At 39.1% G+C, this 22,006-nt stretch overlaps 1 protein-coding gene across 2 annotated transcripts in view; it reads right to left on the bottom strand.

Annotated features, from left to right (window-relative positions):
* Positions 1-5,802: 5,802 nt before the first annotated feature.
* Positions 5,803-22,006, bottom strand: part of CNOT6 (CCR4-NOT transcription complex subunit 6) — a 32,616-nt gene continuing 16,412 nt past the window's right edge. Inside the window, exons 3-12 of one of the 2 annotated variants that reach the window (XM_030957166.1) lie at positions 21,124-21,310; positions 17,740-17,825; positions 16,687-16,776; positions 16,512-16,580; positions 14,951-15,108; positions 14,288-14,442; positions 13,206-13,360; positions 12,011-12,241; positions 10,559-10,761; positions 5,803-9,898 (exon numbers count right to left, since the gene is read on the bottom strand). In XM_030957166.1, the coding sequence (XP_030813026.1) occupies positions 9,686-9,898; positions 10,559-10,761; positions 12,011-12,241; positions 13,206-13,360; positions 14,288-14,442; positions 14,951-15,108; positions 16,512-16,580; positions 16,687-16,776; positions 17,740-17,825; positions 21,124-21,310 (1,547 nt within the window). In that variant the 3' untranslated portion in view covers positions 5,803-9,685. Of the gene's footprint in view, positions 9,899-10,558; positions 10,762-12,010; positions 12,242-13,205; positions 13,361-14,287; positions 14,443-14,950; positions 15,109-16,511; positions 16,581-16,671; positions 16,777-17,739; positions 17,826-21,123; positions 21,311-22,006 lie in introns of both variants that reach the window. The other variant, XM_030957165.1, reaches the window with a different exon arrangement.

Genomic DNA, 22,006 nt, shown 5'->3' with positions numbered 1-22,006 from the left:
GACCCCAGTTTAGGACAGATGGGGTCTAAATGGCACTGGGGGTGACTGTGCCAGTGGGGGTGACTGGCACTGTCTGCAGGTAAGAAGAGTTTGGTGGTACAAATATTGCAGGTGAGTTCCTGCTCCTGCCCAGCAGAGCTGATGGGACTCTGCTGCTGCTCCCAGCCTGGCTCAGTCCCAGCTCTCCCCAAAAACATCACTGTCCCTGCTCCTTAGGGCACTACAAGCTGACATAAAGCACAACCAGGCTCTGGTGACATTTGAGCTGCTCAGTCAATGTTCAGCTTTCCTTCAGGTGTGCTGGGGTGTGAGGCATCCCCAGCCCTCGAGGGATGGTGACATCCCTGCCTCAGGTGCCAGGTCCTGTGTTGACCCTCCAGGCTGCCTCTGCTCAAAGCTGGAGCAAGGGCACACAGACAGAAAACAACACCCTCCTCGCTGTGCAGGCTCAGCTCCTGGAATTAATTGCTGCAGGATGTCAACAAGATAAAATTCAGCAGGATTCAAGAGAGGATTAGACAGTCCTGTGATCAGGAACATTTGTGCAATGCTAACTGGGTCAAAGAAATACAAGAGAAATTAAGTGTTGTGCTTCCCTGAAGGGCTGAGCTGGTACCAGCTGGGTTTAGAACAGATTCCTCCCCACCTCCCTTTCCCTGGCTTTTTATAGCAACAAGCAAATAGCAGGATCTATTGCAAAGTGTCTTCTCTTCCCTGGAATAATAAAGTACTGCCTGCTCTAGGAAGTCCTTGAGACCAAAGTGACAACTGATCCTTGCTACAGTGCTCAGCAAAACCCTCCCCCTGTCATTTGAGAGGCAGAAAATGAAAGCTTCCTTTCTCTGCTGCCTCTAAGCTTCAGATCAACAGTTTCTCAAGAAGGGAATGGACCACACAATAAACTGGCTGCAGATGAGCTGCTTGTGTCTCCACCCTGAAACTCTTCTAAGCATAATTAACCAAATTAATTATATAACTGTACAATAGTGCTAACTAGGAAAGCATGTGGGGTAAACAGCTGGATCCAGAAGCTAACAGTGGTGTTATAGAGAAGTGTTAGGGGGATAATGGGAGTGGTGGTTTCCACCACCAAAGAGAGCCAAACAGGTTAGGTCTTGCAACAAGGAAAAGAGGAGCAAAATCCTCAGGATCTTGGGATAGAGTTCACTCTCCAGGTTGGCAGATACTGCACCAGTGCTCCAAGGTGGGACTTGCCATGGAGGTGGAAGGTGGAGGCTGGGGTGCCCAGTATAACCTTTTCCTAGGCTTTATTTTTCAGTAGAAAGATGCTGACAAACATCCATAATCCCTGCACATTTTTCTGACATGGAGAAGTGCTCCTGGCACAATTGGCCAGCAGGCACAAGGCACTGCATGTGACAGCAAGGGCAGCGCAGCTGCTCTGAGCACATCAGTTCACTTCATTAAACTGCACTGTCTTCAACAACAGCATTCTGAGAGAAAAGTCTCTCTGAGGCTAATGCTGGCAGCAGAAAATTACCTGGTGATCTCAGACAGGCAGCAGAAATCTTTGGATTCTGTGCCCAAAGATGAAGTCTCCTTTCTACAGTCCATTGCAAAGGAAAAAAGCTAGAAAGAAAAACATTTAAACATCACCCCATTAGGCTTGGCAAAATTTGTGATGCCCATTGTATTCCAAATTTTCATAGTATCATAGAATGGTTTGGACCTCAAAGACCATCTCATTCCAGCCCCCTGCCCTGGGCAGGGACATCTCCCACTAGAGCAGGTTTCTCCAAGCCCCATCCAGCCTGACCTTGAATATTTCCAGGCGTGGAGCAGCCACAGCTTCTCTGGGAATCTTTGCCAGGGCCTCACAGGGAAGAACTTCCTAATACCCAATATAACCCTGCCCTCTGTCAGGGTTGAAACCACTCATTTTTGTATTTGCTGCCCAAAACTGACAAAGAAACAAACCCTCCCCAAACTGCCTCACCACATTTTATTGTATCTAATGCTAATTCAAGCAACTTAATTTCAAAAGGAAATTAAAAAGATTTTTATAATTTCCCTTTTCCCTGTTTTTCCAGGAATAGCAATGGCCTGACTCACTTTGTCAGACTCTGAGACCTGTGGGGGCTGTGAGGCCCCAGCTATGAAACCAAACATTGTATTTAGCCTTTACTAGAGTTTTTTCCTTTCTCATCAACAGTATCAAGCACCACATTTACACAGGAGTTTGTCACACATAATTTTTGTTTTTTAGAGAAGTGTTTTTTGCACATCCTGACCCAAAGGAGCTCCCAAGGTCTCTCAGCTCCATTGTACCTCAACAGACAAGACAGACGCACGTATCTTTATGGATCAGAACATTTGCAGATGTATTTAAGTCCTTGCTCTCAGAACCTTGTACAGAGTGTTCCAGGCCAGCAGTACAGTACCTTTAAAATCACTGTGAAAACAAAGCACTGCACCACAGGCATTCCCTGTCCTGGGCACAGGAGGGAACCAACCCACCTGACAGACTGAAGGCACACTGCTCATCCTGCTGTGGAGAAGAGCTCCAGCAGGACAAGGCCATGGCTCTGTACCCTCCTCAGACCATTTGATCTGCACAGAAATTAATCCTGATTTGTTTTCCCAGTGAAAGCCCAGTGGAGTCAATGGAAAATTTCCTGTTGGCTGTTTTGGGCCAAGACCCAAATTTCTACCTTTTGTTCATCTCCCTCCTCCCTCACTGGTCTGTGGGTTCCACTTGAGGGAGAAAATGTTACACAGGGTAATCCCAATCCTTCCTGTAGTCTATCACCTCAATTTACACCAGAAATACTCCTATAGTTTACTACCTGCAAGCATTAGCAGGCATAGCCTCACTTACACAGGGTGCAGCCTCTCAGAGAACAGCTAAGGCACTGAAAACCTGCAGCTGCCTCACACACCAACTTAAAACACTGCAAAGGACATGAAAATACATAAATTTGTGAAGTCAGAAACAGAAAATCAAAGAGCAGTTGAAGGCAAAGCATATTTGATTTGATCTTGTCTCCCTGGGCAGTGCATGTGGGGTTTTGCTGGGTGTTGCTGTTATTATTCACTGGAAACCTGGGCAGCCATTAACCCAGCACTGCCAAGCCCCCCTTGTCCCCAGGTGCCACAGCTAAACACCCTTTAAATCCCTCCAGGGGTGGCCACTCCATCACTTCTCTGGGAAGCCTGTTCCAATGCTTAACAATCCTTTCCGTGAAGAAATTTCTAGAGAAATCTAATATCCAATGTAAACTTTTCCTGACTGACCATTTCCTCTTGTGCTGTTGCTGGTTGCCTGGGAGAAGAGACCAACCCCCACGGGGCTGCAGCCTCCTGCCAGAGAGCTGTGGGGTGGGATGAGGTTCCCCCTGAAGCTCAGTGTTCAGAGGTAGGCAAATATTCACTATCTCCATTGGTTTCCTTTGCACAATAACCTGTAATTCATCCTTCTGGGCCTGCAGCAGCTGCTCCATGGCTGGCAGCACACACACCCCATGACACAGGTGAGTGCACAAGTGTGGCAAGGACTTGGTTCTCAGCGTCCCTCCCACCATGCTGGCCATGAAGCACTCTCACAAACCACTGGAGCCTGGCATGTTCCCAGAGACCAGAAAACTGCAGAGAAAACTTTAAACTATATTAAAAAAAAATGTAGCCTCATCAAGTGACCTCTGTGTTACTTAAATCTCTGTAGTCACTAAAACCCAGAAGGAGGGTATGTATGTTTTTATTTTCTGTAGTGTGTGCTTTTTTACAATAAATATCTGGCATTTTTAAATAAATCAGTGCTGTCCACTGATACATTGGGAAGATTTAACCAAAATGTACCGTCTTATCTTTTAAAAACTGATAAACTGTGAGAACACTAGGCTTATTTTGGAATAAGAAAATATTGAACTGTACCAAAGATCCCTATAAATAGCTTAATTAGATTTACTGCTTTCCATACAGAGTAAGGAACATTTAGAGAGTAAACCATTACTGCCTTTGGGTTAGGAAAGGAGGATGGAAAGCAAGAAAAGCAGCAGAACACTCACCTTTAGTGAAGTATGGCTTCTCCCAAGAGGTCACTTCATGTACCTGGCTGAGTCTTGTCCTTTCCACTTACCTTTTTCTCTCTGGGCTCAATTCCACAGGTTTTAAGGTTCCTCTGCCTCACCAGTGCCAGTAGAAAAGACAAGCCACACTGATAAATGCTTTGATTTGGGAGATTCTCACCTTAGAAGGCTCAAATCCAACTTTTTTCTATCACTGAACAGCCAGTGGATATGGGGTATGAAGGACCAATAACCAGTCTGTCCAGAGAGGTTGTGCAGTCAATTCTATTAAAATAGCTCAGTTATTTTACTGCAAGTTAAGCAAAGAGAAGATTTCTTTGACCTGGCAGAGGATGACAGGACACAGGCTCAGCTCAGTCCTTTGCCTTTGAGGGAGAGGTGCTGTTTTCTCCCCACATTCTCTGAAGAGGACAGTTGCCTCTCTGTTAGATTTGGCAGTTTCCCTACAAACAGCTCTCCCCATACTTACATGTCAGGTTTGCAGATTCTATTTAGGAGCTTGTAAACTCCAGTCTGGAACCATGTAACAACTGTACTTATCTGAAAACACAACCTTAAGTAGATTGATTAATGCAACAAGGGAAGGCCCTATTGAATAATTTTGTCACCAAGGACCAAGTAGGTCCCTTTCATTCCCATCATGACAGCTGGATTTATAACACCAGTATTAATTGGCATGGAAGTTACCAAACCAGCTGCTGCCACTAGAAAAGGTTCATCCCTGGGCCTGAATTCCCACAAACATTCTTTAGAATAATTCTACAAGGCACACTTTGTGCATGCACTGAAGTAGGTTCAGGCTGTGTGAAGCTCAAGTCTGTGTTTCCCACACCATCTAGTGGCAATCCTGAAAACGTGTTGGGAATTAACATCTCACCCAAGACACAAAACCAAAGAGAAATCACAGCTAGGCCTGCAAGGGACCCATCACACTGCTGGGGACTTACAGCTGCTTCAAGAGAGCACATTTGAAACCTACAAACAAGCTGAACATTGTGGGGCCTGTAGTATTTATTGGAACACTGAACTGGATCATTAATTTCATAACAAATCAGCACCAACATACAGACCAGGGGCTCTGAGGAGGGCAGTGGTGCCAGGAGAGGTATTGGGTGCTTCAGTGCTCCACACACACAAGTGTGCTCAGGTGTCTGATGTTTCCTGCTGGCAGTGATGGGAACATCACACCAAATGTGGTGAGGCTGTTACAGACACTGAGACAGTGTCACCCGCAGAGAAAGAACAGGGTATGAAAATACACCAAGGACAAGAGTGTGCTGCATCTCATTCCTGAGAAAGAAGTTGAAAAAATCTTCACTTTGTTTCCCCCCGCAGTAAACTGAGTATTTGAATCCCCTCCTGCTGTCAGACCCCAAGTCTACTTGGTGCTTCTGGAGCAGTAAGAGGAAGGAAGGAGCCCGAGACCAAACCTCCACTGCACAGCTGATCCTACAGACTGACCTGGAAGGTCAGAGGGTGGCCAGCTATGAACACAAGGAGCTGAGCTCTGAGTAGGTTTGGACAGGGTTCTCCAAGAGCTCTGGAGGCACTTCTGATCATGCCTTGACTTTGTAATCCAAACCCAAGTGACCAGAGCAGATTTCTGGTGTGCAGATCAGGAAGCACAGCAAGGTCCTTCTGGGATAAACAAGTTTCTTATGCTCCCGTTATGCCCTTCACACACTTCACTCATTTTGGCTGCAACTCTTGAGGAAGACCTTTACAAATCAAGTTAAAATATGAATTAGACTTCAAGAAGGTTTGAAACAGATACTGGATTTATTGGTCAGCTATGAGTAGGAAAATACATTGGTAAAGTAAAAGAAGACCCTGTATATAAATATAATACTAACTAGTTAAAATTTGACCAAGAAGAAAGTTCCACTGAAGAGAACAGTAAAAGCCCTTGTTTACCATCAGACCATATTCAGTTTCCCATTTATCTTATTGAAGAGCTGCCTATAGACAAATGCAACATTCTTTGAGCTTAGTGCAGATAATGTGCTGGTTTTTGTTACATGAATGGTAAACAAGAGTTAGTCCAGTGCATTACACATTATACAGAAGTACTGTGAATAAAGACTAAGATATTCTATTTTAGACACTACTTAAACATACCAAGACACTTAAGTGTTACAAATTTATGCAACCAAAAGAAAAGAATAGCAGTTAACATACTAAAAAATACTGTGTCCGGCTGGATGAGAAAGGCTTTGCTACTGAAGCGGTTAACTGAACTTTTCAAAGTTTTACAGTGTAATTAGTTTTCTTTTTCCCCCTCCCCCACAATGGTGTTGCAATTATTTTGTCTTTCATGCAGGTTTTGCATGGTTGAAAAAGCAAAGCATAAGCTATTTTCTAAGCCTGCTATAAAAAAAAAACAAAACAAAACAACCTTGAGAGATTTGCTGAAGTTACATCAAAGATGCATACAATGTTCTAAAAATCAGTTCAGTCCAATGCTAGCCAAATTTATCTTTAATTTAAAGCTGCTAAAAGGACAAAATAATTACAACACACACCAATTTATATGCTCTTTCCCCCCTACTTGTGTTATGTTAAAAGCAGTAACTTGTGGTATTAGTCTTGTACTCTAAACAATTGTTTCAGTTAAGGGTGTAGTTCAATTTACACTTTGACACCCAGAACTCTTGGTAAATGTAAATAAAACTAGACAAGATATGGCAGAGTGTATTTTAAGTGGAAAAAAAGCCTGGTCTTACCTAAATAAATCCTTTCAACCCCAAGGATGTTCTGCGACTTTTGCTGTATGTGCTTTTACAACAAGAACACTGAAGGTACATTATGGCAACACCCAAAACCACCTCGAATAAAAATATTGCAAATAACCATTTCATGTTAAAAACTATGAAGCAAACATTTTGATTTTGTGAAGACATGGTTTATTGCCTTATTCTATGTTATAGCTGGAAATTGAGACTTTTCAGTTAGATTTGTTTGACACAAGAATGTGTTTTCTTTGAGAGATTGTTTGACAAAGTTTATCTCAGCTCTGTTTTGGTGCCATCTGGTCTTTCCCTATTTTCAAAACATTTCTCCTTCCTTCCTTCCTTCAGCTCCTGAGTCACAGCTGCTGTCCAGTTAAAACCCAGTGAAGTCAAAGGAGTCTCTTCAATGGATTCAGAGGGTTTTCAATCAGGACCTGATGGACTACTATAAAAGCTGGAGGAAATGGTTATTCAAATGGACCCTTAGACCATAAGGTGACTAAGCAGGAACAGCTGTGTCTCCAAAAGCACAAGGGGCCATATTTTCACATGCTGTCATAAATTCAAATATTTTTTAAGACTAAGCAATAGAGGAGAACACATACTGGATAAAGCTCAAACCTTTAGAATCTAACAAGTGCACTCAAGCTCCAGCATCTATTAAAGTAAATTATCCCCCTCTAAAAAAATACAAAATGAGTAAGTGCTTCCCTTCCCCTTCTGTAAAGCTTTCTGGACTCCTTACACAATCCAGATATCAGAAAAGAAAAATAGTTTGCTTAGTCTGACAAGCTAAATTGGCTCATCATTACTGGAAATTGTCATGATGTACATTACCAAGACATCATTAAGGAAACATGAGTAAAACACCTTTTATTCACACTTTACAAAAAAACCCCAAAAAACAAACAGAAAAAAAATAACACTACGCATTAAATCTACTACAGCAATACTACCAGCATTTCAATGTACTGATTATAAACTGGACATGTTTGGTGTTTTTACAACTAAAACCAAAACAAGATAACCCCAAGAGATCAGGTCCCAGACAAGGATTCAAGATCAAAATTTCTCGTATTGAAATTTTAAAATGTACATTTTACACATCCGAACTGTTTGTAATTTTTCTTTGAGCTTAAAACAGAACGGTTTGAGCACACTTGTGTGCTGATACTTTTCAATAAAATTTTGAATCATTATTACCAATCAATTCTCTTATATATAAAAAATTCACAATATTTAGAAAGTTTTCTCTTAATGCTCAGTGTCCTTTTGCTTCCCTGCCCGCAGCTGAAACAAAAGCTGTTTAAGACCAAGCTCTATCTCCATTATTAATTTTTTTTTTTTACATTTATTATTCAAGTTGTATTAGTTTAAGGAGATGATGAATTCTCCCTTTTAGGATACAAATAGACAAGTTAAATTTGTAAGCTGTTATATACTTGGCTTCATGACACAAATGGCACTGAGGGTACACTATAACTTCGGTCTTGCTTGACACTTTAAAATAAGACTTGGTCACTTTAAAATATGATCTGAAGAATTGTCTTTGGGACCTGTATTGAAGATGCATTTATTTTACACTGCTTCATTAATAGAAAATGTAGGGCTAGGTTTTTATCTTCAAGGAATCATACTTCCAGAAACTGAGGAACACACAAACGAAAGAGAATCCACATGATAGTAACTCTTAGTGGGAAAAACGGCACTGTGCAATGACACTGAAAGAAGCAGTGCATGGGCATTAGAAGCTAGAAACTGTGTACCCATAACCTGAACATGTTCCAAAGTGTGATATTCAATGCTTCACAAAGGAAAAAAGATGCCACAGCTTATACAAAAGTATCTTCATAAAATTTTCACAAGTGTTAACATTATTTAAAAAAATAAAAGAGGATGCACAGGATCTCTCTGCATGCACAGGCAGTGCTAGTTGAGAACAAATTTAAGCAGGCACAGTGGAGATAGGACAAATATTTAAAACAGAAATGAAGAAGCTGTACACAAGTATCCTAGATTTTACTTCGAAAGTTAGAGATGAAAAAAAAGTCTGACTGTGTACACATCAGCAATAACTTTCAATCCATACAGGTCTACTTATATTCACTGCTCAGCTTATCTGTTCTGTGAGAACTCTATGCCTCTTTCTTTTTTTTTAACAGAAATAGAATGTATTTCATTATCTCTGTAAGATATTAATATTTTATAGGTTTGGATTTTGAAAGCAACGTTCTCAATTGAACATAAAAAGTAGTATAAAAGGGTTAACGAAACCCTAACAGTGCAAATCATTAGCAGAGAAAACCTGTGACAACCTCTTTTACACGCTGGCCTTTATAACACATGAAAACAGATAAAAATTTAGCCTTAGTTTACAATACAATCATTTTCCAAATCTGATTTTTCTTTTTTTTTTAAAGTACAAAATCTCATAAATCAGGTTTTCTGTTGTTCATATACAATCAATAAAGGCTAAATTCAAATTCTATATTTTACAAACAAGTCTGAAAAAGGAGGGAGTGAAGTACGGAGAATGTTCTGTGGATGTTCCTACTGGCCTCAAAAAAGTAGTGCTACAGATAACTGTGCAAAGAGAATACACTGTATAACAATTCCCTATTTCAAGGCATGAAAATGTCACGTTGGAGAAAAGAAACAGGAAGGTTAATTGTAATGTATTAAAGAAAGGTGCAAATGCACCAGTCGCTGTGGAACAGTATACAAAGTATATTGGGCTCAGAATTGTGTCTGTTGATAGCACCTGGCTTTTACTATGTCTTTAGCAAATAATTAGATTTAAGATTAAGATTATTAAGAAAAAAAATCCCTGTTGGCCATACCTCACTCCTCTATATTCAGATTTTACAATTGTACAAGTTAGATTGAGGTTGCCCTCTAAAATGTATTTGACTACCTCCTGCCAGGGAGATGGATTCCATTTACAGGAGGCAGGAAAGGCAGCAAAAGCTCCAGTTGTGCAAAAAGTGAGAAGTGGTCGGAAGGGATGAGTGGATGTGGACAACCACTTATATTGTTCTCTATCAACCAATGATGATCCAAAGGTCCAAGAATGCCAAGTATGTTTAGCTGAGGTTTAGAGTAGAAGATGTAATCAATAATACCCTAAAACAAGAGGGGAAAAAAAGATTATTATTAGTATTTATTCTCGTCTTAAGTTATTATTCCAAACAAGAGGTGAGCTCAGTATTACAAGTAACAAAATATCCCATTCCTTCTCTATAGCACAGCGCAATTTAGGAGATTTCTTCTTCCTATATCCAGTGGGATGTTCAATATAGATTAGGAAAACAAAACAAAAGGCCACCCTTTATCACTTCTGCTATGCTTTTGTGGGTTTCAATTTCCAACCTCCTAGAGAGCTTCAAATCACATTTCACTGATTTTTAAGAGGAAAAAAACCAAACAATCTCTGTTTTCCCAACAGAGAGCTCAGACTTTTCTAGAAGCAACATGGATTATTTCCTTGCACTTGACAGCTTAAGTGCCCCTGTCATTTAGCTTGGAGTATCAAAACACAAACTCCTTCTGTTTACAGGGAAGGTTAAGAGCACCCCAACTCTTGCAAAGCTGTTGCAAGTTATTAAAAAGAATAGGATGGTTTCTAGGAGACTGAAGTGTTGGGCATTCTAGTTTGCTATGTTTTAAGTATAAACTTGGTGAACTTAGCTACACGGATTAACTCTTATAACAACTTCATAGAGCAAATCACATTAGTTACTCTTGAAAATGGAAAACCCTTCCAAAATATAAGCAAGTCCTTACCTTGAAGTCAAATGTGTAATTTGTATAAGGCATTAGACCATTCTCATAGGCACTCTTCAACTTGAAACCATGTGTAATTCTTCCATTTGTTGTCCCATTTTTTCCATTACAGCTGAAGTTAGTAAGACTTTCATTGTATCTCAGTTCCTTAAAATCTTTGTGGTTTGTTTCCACTCCACCAGTGCTCAAGTACTCAACAACACCTGTGAGGAGACACATTACAAACAAGAAGGTATTAACAAACATTCAGGAAGTAACTGTAGGTACTTAAAGTCAGACATGCAACTTTAAGCTTTATGTAACCAAAACCTTAACAACACACAGTACAATCAACAGCAGTTCTTTTAAAATACTGCAGGGCAATGTGTATCAAGAGCAAATATCACCTAGAACAAAGTGACACACTTTGATTAGGAAAAAGGAGACTATTAATAAGGCATAGATTGGGAAGGGGAAGATGAAAAAATCAGAAGTAAAATTCTACCAATGCTAGTTATTGGCTGCCTCTTCTTGCTGTTATGCTCAGGTCCTGCTGTTTAATGTTCTTCAGCTAAAATGTTTCAAAAAAGCAAACTTCTGAAACACGACTTCAAAAGAAGTTAACTTTAAAAAGGCTGCAAAGCCAAACTGATTAGATTTGTGTCACATAAAACAATGGCTGTGCCTCAATTTCAGAATAGCTGTGTTAAAGTTCTGGAAGGTAAAAGAAGCAGTAAAGTTGTTTTGAAGACAACCAGACATGTGAACTGGTCATTGCAATCACCACTAGTGATACTGGCCTCCCTTGGATCAAAAAGAATCCCATTTCCATTACTGCTGAGCAATAACTGTTCCTTAAAACCCTGACAGATGTTAAGGGTTGCCAAGATGGAGCCAGAAGGAAGGGGACCAGGAATGGAGATGGAGGATGGCTCCTGAGTACAGCACTTCAGCTGGGTACCTGAGCAAGCAAGGTGGCAGCCACTGAATCTGCTCTTTCCTTGCACTTTATAAAGTTGCCACCAAGTCAAGAAACAAAGTGCCATGCTAATAAAGAGCTCTGGAAAGTCCCCTTCTGAAGAGGATATATTGAATTTTAGAAGTTCTAAAACATGACAGAAAACGATAGTATGGTAGCAAATTTAAAGGTAAAATATCTTTTCATACTTAAAATTAAGAAAACTGAATTATCAGCAACACACATATTTCCAGTTATTTTTGGAAGGTATTTTAAAATACAGGAACAAACAGGGAACAAAATCACAGTGGAAATGCTTCTGGAAGACCAGACACAGCTCTACTACAGCATAAGCAATAAGGTCACTCAACAAATGAAACAGTTCTCTCTCCTCCTTCCCTTTGAGCTTATATTATCAAACAATGATATTATCAAACAATGCATTTTCCAAACAGAAAAATTTACAGTTGTTACACACTTGAAACAGTCTAAAGAATAAGAAATAGAACTCTTACCAGAGTCTGGTAGAGAATTGAGATCTGCACACAGTACAAGTGGAATGGTTCCAAGCTCTCCCGAAACACCAGGTTTGAGACTACGAGAAGCTTTATCAATAATGTTCTTTACCTCAGACAGGAACATCATAGTCTGAACCAGCTTCACATCAGAATAATCTGGGTCCCAATGCATATGTGCATTAGCTACAAGAACTAGCTGCTTTTCCATCCCAAGATGTGGCTTTCCAGCTAAAATTTAAAATCAGTTATTTTTTTAAAATCAGTCAGCGACAGAAAACACTATTATAAAAACTTTAAACAAAATGTTTAAGGGACAAAAAATAAAATACCAGTATAACTTCAAGAGGGTTAAAACCATTTGAATGAAGAGGGTCAGATAACTCCTCTTACATTTAACAAGTGTTTTAGTTGATAGAAGGCATTAGGAATGATATTTCACATTCAAGACCATTAACAGACTATCTTGCTACATGTAATGCTTTTGTATTCACTGAAAATTAACATAAGTAACGGATAATCCTAATTACAGGCAAATAATGTTTCCCTAAAAAATTACAGCAGCTTTCCTCAGGCTATGATAGCAAACAGGCTGTGTTCATATCTCATTAGGCAGCGAGCTCTGAATTCTAAGTTATCCACATTCTAAGTTACCTCTCTTGCTGAAGTGTTTCTTAAAAGGCTTGTTTGCTACAATCTGAATTAATAAAATATCATTTGGATAAATATAACACAGGTTGAGTAGGTTCCCACTGTGATACTTATAAAGTCATTTTACATTTGCTAAATTAAGAATGACAGGGCAGAACAAATAGTTTGTTTATGCATGACAACAAAGAAAATAAGTTAAAATGATGGAGATACATGATCCAGAAACACACAACTAACACCAGCTGATTCTGTGATACTTGTACGTAGTTTTCAGAAAAAAAACCCAAAACCAAACAACAAAATCACTTAAGTTTTTATATCTTTTTTTCCTTAACAAAACAAGTAAGGAAAAAAAAACCCTCATCATTTAAGCAATATGACTTTTCCCCAAAATCCTTTTTGGAAATAAATTTGTCTGAACATACAAACTGTAAAGCCAAACACATGTGCAGAACCTAGCTTCTCTTGTTTATTACAACAAGAGTAATTTTTTTTTCATTTACAAAATACCATCTATTTAAAAAATAAACGAAGTGGGACTTACATGACATTTCTATCAATTCCTTTCGCAGTTCTAACAGAACAGCGACTCCAATGTTATCTTTTGTCATAACTCTGTTCAGCATAGCCTCTGAACCTTCTGAGTTTGCCATTGCTAGCTGATTGAACTCAACAGTATGCTTTTGGACCAAAGTAAATCTGAAAGAAAAACATCATATGTAATTGTTTTCAGTGGCCAGATACAGTTGGAAATGTTATCAGTAATTCTCCTTTTAATTAAAGCTCAAACACATTTGTGATGTGAAAATCTCAGCCACTCACATCATTGCATAAAATCCTAAATTGAAATCAAGTAATATAGTTTTAATAGCAATTTTTGTGTTACAATTAAAAATTTTATTGATAGAGAGAGAAGTATTTTAGAAAAGTCATGCTTGTTCCTAACTCTGCATTTGTTCCTAGTTCAAATATGCAGATTTGACAGAAAGGGAGTAAATAATTTTCCAAGCCACTAGGTTGCAAACCTGGCACTTACATTTACTTATGGATACAGAGGAATGGAAGCAGAAAGGGACATTATCATCACATCCAAAGCTGTATAGCGCAATATGACACAATCAGTAAGTGCTGTAGCTCTTAAATGATTAGGATTTTTTACAGAAGTGTGTGCAGTGATCCCTTGCTTACTTTACCAAAGGCTAATGTATCAAAAAGTCAATGTCATCTGAGGCTTCGTTTCTGCAATTTGGGGGATTATAAATTCCTTTACTCAAAAACACAAAAGGCAAGAAAATCTGCTTCATTTTTCCTCATTTTCTTCATTTTCTATTATTACACTCAACAAGTGAAGGATAATTCAGTGAACTCCCAACCAGCACTGCTCAAACAGAATGAAATCTCATTCAACTCAGTATTTCAAGGTTACATTTTTATTGCTAGTTCCACACAGAATGATCTCTGTCATACAAACCAGTCTTTCCAGGGCTAGCAACGCTCTTTATCTAAACCATGCCTGGCTAGAAAAGGACAGTTAAAGCCCAACTGTGTGACTTGTAAGATCCACCTGAGAAATTATGGAAAAGATAGCAAGAGACAACAGAAGGCTTAGCAAACCACATCACTTACTTTTCTGTTTTGAAAAATATTGCACAACCATCAACATGTTTTCTTTCCTGTTCTGACATTGTCCTAGCTCTAGATTTTGGACTGAAGAATCCATTATAGCCACGTTCTTTCAATTCTACCAGGAAAAAACTGTAGTACTGCTCCGTTTCAACCTCCTGTAAAGTTAAGGCAGCATAGCATGAACGTACTATTAGCAAAATATAGAAGATAGATATTATTTAGACTCTTCAGAAATGTAAATCACTTTCAAATTAGATTTAAGGGGAAAAAAATCTAAAAATTAAGTACATCAGAGAATGCAAATTCAAAAGCAATATCCTCATTTTAAGAAAATATAAATGAATTTCTGTAATCCCTGGAGTTATGATTATCTCAAGCCTCTTACTTGAAAATGTGTCAATTACAGCCCCACATACACACACAGGCACAAAGACACCCCCACCAACATTGCTTTGATCAGGGCCTGCTGGTTCCCATTCCAACTGCGGGGGCTGAGAGCCTTCTTTTGATGTCAAGCAACAAATAATGTTCTAAACATCACTTCTTTTTCTTTTGTTTGCAGAAGGTTTTGAAAACAGACCGTTTACTAAAAATACACTTAATGTGAAGAAACCAGCACACGGGAATAGAAAAGGAAAAGAAAGAATGGTGTATTTTTTTTACCTGCAGACTTATGATGTCAGCATTGCAGCTCAGTATTTCCTGCATAATGGCTTTTTTTCTGTATTCCCAGTTCAAGGCCCAGGATGGACAATAGCCATACAGCTGCCGGGTGGCGTATTTGTCACAGAGGACGTTGTAACACATGACAGAGAACAAAGCTGCAAAACAGTAATTTTACTTACACACTGATAGATTTAAAAAAAAATACAATTATGTTCTTGACTTTTGTCTTCTGCAAATTTATCAATTCACGCTTCATTTGTTTCAACCAAAACACAGCATGTGTATCAGTGCTAAAAAAATTGTTAGTTCTTCTCGGGAGACAAATTACATGTTTGGACTTATGGCAGCTGTCTTCTAGCATTTAATTAGGAAACAAACACCCCCCTTTATATGGCTAGTGAAGAGCAGAAAAATGTGTTTTATGCTAAGTGGTGCTGTACTGTGAGAAACCCAAAACAAAGTAAGTGTATTTGAACACTTGTATCTGCCAGCAACACAAAGGTCTGCAAGTCTACAATTAGAGTCTCTAAAATCTACCTTAATTATTGCCACCACAAACTGTAACAGATCCATAGGCAGGGTGAGGATCCTTTTACACAAAGAAAAAGCGCAGGCAAATTAACCCCTCAAATATTTCCACCTCAAAAAGCCATTCAGGCATAGGACAAGAAATATCTCCTCTCTGTACTAATTTGAAACAGGAGCAATAATGAGACAGGCTAGGGCAATTTGACAGGTAATCCAGCAGCATGGATTTGGGGGGGTTGTTTTGTTGGGTTTTATAGGTTAGTTTGTTTTTAAAAAGCACTCAAAGAATTTGTAGTACAATGAGATACCTGGAAGCTCCCCTCAAATGTAGAAAAAAGAAACAAGACCACTGTTTGAAGATATAGAGAATTGAAGAAAAGAATCTTGGTCTGATTGGGGTCAAAGTCTAGCATTTTGAAAACCAATAAATAGGTGACAGCAAAACAGAAACTGCATTAACATCGTGATCTTTGAAGCAATCACCTTAATAATGGGAGAATTATCAGTCATGAAAGAGAAGACACTGCAATAATTGAGAAATACACTAAGATTTTTGGTGTGCAGCTAAATAGAAAAGACTGTGTTTTAAACAATTTATGGAGGGAAAAAAATAGCAAAGAATTAAACATGACCTGAATCCCAACAGCAAGAAAAATGCTGAATCAAGGATGATACCCTGGTTACTTAAAACAATTGTACACTTTTTGGAAATCATGCTCAAATGCTTCAATTTTTTTATTCTTCAACTAACGTTAAATTAAGCCTGTTATAATTCCACCATTTAACTAATTGTGGACAACAGTTTAAATTCCTGTGAGGGGGGCGTTAATTAAAAATAAATTACTTTAGAGTGAAAGATGGGTAAATCTGGAACAGGTGCTCCAACTGGGATAGAATGACTTCAGCTGGCTGGTCAGCACTGCCGAGATGATTGGTTAATTGAAGCATTAACTTCTTTTCCAGTAAAGATCAACAGCTTTTATTAAAAGGAAAATAGAAGAAATGAGAAATCCTTGAAGTGTTACAGTACCTGTTGGTCTTGTACGGTCTGGTTCTTGCAACATAATCCAGGATCTTGGAGGTGGCTGTTCTGTCGAAACTATAGGAAGATTTTAAAATAGAGATACAACAAGTGATAATCACATTTATTTAACACAGCATAAAGAAATGTTTGAAGAATGATCACTTACTTCTTTTTGCAGTACCTGCCAAATTATCAAGCAAATAGTTCAGTAGCCGTCGTGTTCCATCTGGTTCCTGATACAGGTTCAGAATATCCTGTGTAAGTGGGTTTCCTACAAACCAATTCACAGGAATATTGAATAAAATACACAGAACTGTTGCAGACTTGCATATCAGTGTTGAAAGCTGACATCTTGGAGACAAGATCTACTATGAACTACTTTGGGATTTCAGATCTCAGGTCTTCAGTCCCACAAAACTCTGGATGTGTGGACAGCCCTAGTGAAGTTTAACAACATTCTCTGCTGATTCTGCTGTGGGACTGAGCATCCCAAAGGTGGTGCTTGGACTAAGAGCAGGGAAGAACTTGTGGTACAACAGGCAGAGCTGATGAGCACAAACACAGGAGCCACCTCTGCTCAGTGTGAAACATCCCCCAGCAGCTGATCTGACAGTCAGACCTCAGCAGAGACTCTGCCATCTGCCAAACATAAGCAGATCGCAGAAGTTGTCATGGACAACACACACTGCAAGTGCCCAGTTTTAAGGGGGAGATAAACAGACTTTTGAGACTTAACAGTGTATAGAGGTATTATATCTCTCAGTGCTTCTGATTTTGTGACTCAAAATTCCCCACAGTCAGGAATTTTATAGCTAGAATCCATAAAGTTCAGAGGGGGAAAAAAAAAGGAAAATACTTAAATTGCTGCTTGCATGAACAGCACAGAACCCTGCAGCTGTACAAAGGATGTTCCCTTTCTGACTGAAGATGTACCACAGTTAACCACAGACTATTTCTTAGTTAAAACAGAATTGCATTCAAACCCCATGCAAGCAACAGAAAGCTTCTGCATGGTCTGCAAAAAGAAAAGGAAACCTCTTTCTATGGGCACTGCTCTGCCAAACCTGTTATTTTTCTAAATAATCCCTAAGTAACAGTATTTATAAACGTGGAGTGAGCAGCTACATCTGGATTGCTAATCAGTAACATTTTCTGAACCAGCAGACTACAGCCATCACAGCTCAGCAGCAGTATCACTAAAGAAGCACAGACACCAAGAAAAAAACAGCAGTACCTTTCAGACCCAAAGTCTGTAACTGGAACAGTTTTCCCAGCTCAAAAGGTAAAACTCGTAACAGGTTGTTATTTAAATGTAGTTCCCTGTAGACAGAGCAAGAATCATATGGGTCTGAAAACAGAGCAATGTTTATCTGCAGCAGTACAAAAATTGAACTAGAAGAGAATCAACATAGTAGCAAACCACAATATTGAAAAAATCAGAGACTAAACAGCAATTGTTAGGGAAATCCTGCTGTACTCAGACACATACACCAGACAAAACACATTATGTTGAAGTACAGAGGAAAGGATCTCTTTGGAGAGTTTATCTTATACAGTCAGACATTTTGTGAACATTAGCAATAATTAAACACTTTAGTATCTACAAGTGATGACGCAGTAACAGCTCAGACAAACCAGACCATGAAACAGGTCAGCTGTGATTAAGAAATAAAGGGAAATCATATCCCTGAAATCAAATTTAAAAATCCAGGATCACTGCAGTATGATTACAGCTATGGCATTACAATGCAGTAGTCATTTACAGCAGTAATTTTCTGTTGGTTTGGGTTCATAATTTCAGTGGTAAGACAAAATATGTGCTTTGAAACTCACAAAAGCAATATACAGACAGGAACAGAATTCACGTCCTGAATTCTGTTATCCCAACAAACTGGGCAGAAAAAATAGACTTTTCACTTTCCTAAATGGATCTCCCCTAATCAGCGAAGACTTTCATAGAATCAATCAATATAAAGTTGCTGCTCAAAAGTGTTTAGAACTTGGTACCTAGAGACTAGACAAGTATTTCTGGGCAACAAAAAGAAAAAGGAAACCTGAAAGCAGGAGTTAATTTAACTCTAGCTGATTTTTACAGAACAGCATCGGAGTGTTTCAGTGTCTTCCTTGTCCTAAGCAGGCCAGAACTGACCCCAGGATTTGACTGCAGTGTCAGCACAGGGGGACACTCACCGCTTTGGTCTTGCTGTCACACTACTGCTGATCCAGAGCAGGTGCCATCAGCTTTCTCAGCCACTGCTCCCCCAGACTGGAGCACTGCTGGCTTGTGACCCAAGTGCAGGACCCAGCACCTCCCCCGACTGAACTCACAGCACTGACCCCACGGATCCAGCCTGGCCAGATCCCTCTGGGAGCCTTCCTGCCCTCCAGCAGATCAACCCTTCCACCCAGCTCTGTGTCATCTGCAAATGTACTGGGGGTGCACTCAAGCTCTTTCAAGCATATCAACAGGATCTGTTTTACAGCTGAGCTTTTCAAGATAACGTGTTACACTGTTTATTTTTCTCTCCTGTTTCTGCAAAGATCAGAAATCCTACGGCTCTGACATCTCTTTTTTCAACTATTTGCAGGAAAAAAGGGAGATGAAAGGAGTCTTGGGAGAGCTCTACAGTACAGACCAAACTCAGAGCTCCAGGTGTGGGAGCTGGGGGAGCTGTTATCAGTTCTCAGTGTTGAGAGCACAAATGATTTCTGTGGCTTGGGACATCAGCAATGCCCATGGTTGAATTACCATTAGTTTGAACGGCTTCCCAGAATCCAGGGGAAGAGTCTGCAGCAACACCAGCCTGGAACACAAAACCCTGGCCCAGCTAGGACCTGCAATGTGCTCTCACACATAGGATGTGCTTATGGGTTTTTCTTAACTTACACCACAGTGAAAGCAAAAAACATGGAGCAGCTGCAATTTACTGAGGAGCACAGTGGGTTCATGCACAGCTTTGCAGATCTAGAGATCTGGGCTCAAGTGCTGTGTTGTGGTCATAAATAGAAAGCTTATGTGATCCTAGATCTCAGCTACACATTTAACATTTATAAAATTTATTCTTCTCTGCTCAGCAGAAACTTAGGACTTTCAAGAGCTGAAGCTTCACAGAATCAGCCAGAATAAATCAGGAGAAGCATTGGGAAGAAAGCATAATGACTTGACATTACTGATGACTCTGCATTGCTAAGCTATCTCCATGTCACAAGTGTTACATTTACAAAAATGTTTTAAAAAGTAAAAGACTGAAAGAAGGCTAATTAAATACAAAGATGAATTTGAGACTATTCCAGTAAATCTAGGGCCGCTACCTCACAATATCCAAGGAGTTGAATAAACAAGGGAAGAAACCTGTAACTAATAACTGCTTTTAATTGAAATAGTAATGCAAAGAACTCGAGCTTAGAACAGACTCCTCTCCAGTTGAAAGCAACTATACAACATGCTACAAAACAGAGCTGCCAATTATACTTCAGAAAGCAAGGTCCCTTTGCTCAGCCTCCAAGGTTGAGGCTTGAACTGCTCTGGAATTTGAGCTTTTAGCACCAATTTAATCAGCTAGTTTAATCCTCTCCAACAGAGCGGACTTTTCTAAAGGGGAGGAAAATGCAATGACAGATATTTCTATGTGCAAACTTGTTTTGCTTCCAATTTCATGAAAGCTGTGCTGGCAGTCCATTGCTCTAGCATTCCTTTACTTCTAATAGCATTCTTGTTACTTTCAGACTGTGTATTTTCTGGATCTGAGAAAGCTGTTCAGAAGTATCTTCAAAATTAAAAGCAATGAAGGCAATTACTGGCAACTGTCTAATAAACCCAAGATAAGGCTCTTCCTTTGGGTCAAGGGCAAAAGACTGTTGCCTGTAAATATTTACTCTTACATAAATAATTTATATATTTATGTAACAGTGTTTTTACAAAGTAAGATGCTGCAGCCTTAAGTATAATCTAAATAGGAACCATTATTCATATTTCACTTCCAGGCTAACTTTGTACATCTTGGCATTGCAAAACTGAAGGGAAAAAAAACTTGAAAAGCTGTGATTACAACATTTTTTTCTCCTCCCCAGTTTGCACAGGAATGCAGTTACATCACAGCAAAGGTGGGGAGGAGATGATACTGACATACTAGATGATACTAGATGTTGCAATTGTTATACAATAAACAGAACAAGAACTACTGTTAAGTATAATTACTAAATATTAATAAAGAGGACAACATTGTAGTTAACATCATTACAAATGTTTAATCTGATCTTTTTTCTACCTTACTATGAGTTAAAAGCAATTTTTTATTTTTTTTGGTGCTTCACTTACTCTTTGAGACAAATACCACATAAAGTATTTGTAAAAGAATCTGGAAAGAGATGCCTGAGAGGAAACCTGATTTGGAAAAATATAAAATGGGTGATTGCCATCAAACCAAGCACTTCTGAGGCTCATTCTGTACTGTCATACATCAGAACAGGAGATCACACAAAAACCAGTACTCCCACAGCAAGTACTCAGGGAGGCAGATAAGAAGGGAGAAAAGGGGATTTTACTTATGCTGAAATTTGAACTGTTGCTACAAAGATAATAAAAGAAGAATTTTAACTCCTGTTAGGATTTACATACCTGAGTGACACCATGTTTCCGAGCTCTGCTGGTAAACTGCGGATTTTGTTAGAGGACAAGTCCAGATATACCAGATTGTGAAGCTTGGCAATGTCTGAAGGAATACGGGATAAGGAATTGTCACTGAGATGCAAAGCTGTCAAATGGGTCAGTGTCCACAAAGATGAACTTAAGCTTCTCACTTTCCCTGTGGAAAAAAGGTACAAGAGAAAACAGGACATTTAAAATCCATAGATTTGGCAATAATAGCACATTTCTCAAGTATGTATGGGGCAGGACAATCTGAAGGGGAGTTTTGCTTGTAGGTTTTATTATTTTATTCAATGTAAATAGCATTAATCACTGATTTTATAGATGAAAAATTTGTCATTGTGTGAGAAAGTGCAAGATATTGCCAAGGATGCTTGAGGTTGTTTTTCCCAATCCATTCTTAAGGCTTAAACATCTGTCTTTATCTACTTCTATACAAGACAAAACATATTAACTAGCTGATCATGAATTTATCATTAACAGAAGTGTACAAAACAGATTTTTTTCAATTATAGTTTATGTCTGAGATGAAAGACGGTGCTTTGGTTCATCCCTTATTTCCGCACATCTTTCAAACCAAAAAATCTTTACTCTATGGCATTAATCCAGCCAAGAACAGATAGAAACACTATATTTAGGGTGACTAAGATGCTTAGTTGAGAACATGGATTTCCATCTGGCATTCAACGAAAAGCTGTATCAACTATTGCCAGATATTTTAAAAAAGGTATGATTTTTTGTATAAACTGAAGTGTGGAAACATGGATTTGTGTGACAGAATCAAGATTTTTACACTGCCGCATGCAAGGAATGTGAGATATCATCAGAAGGTCTCAAAATATTTCTTGTCTCC

This window comes from Camarhynchus parvulus, chromosome 13, assembly GCF_901933205.1.
Source record: "Camarhynchus parvulus chromosome 13, STF_HiC, whole genome shotgun sequence".
NCBI classification, from domain to species: domain Eukaryota; kingdom Metazoa; phylum Chordata; class Aves; order Passeriformes; family Thraupidae; genus Camarhynchus; species Camarhynchus parvulus.
Note: the sequence above shows the minus strand (reverse complement) of the source record. Positions and strands in the feature narration are given on the sequence as shown.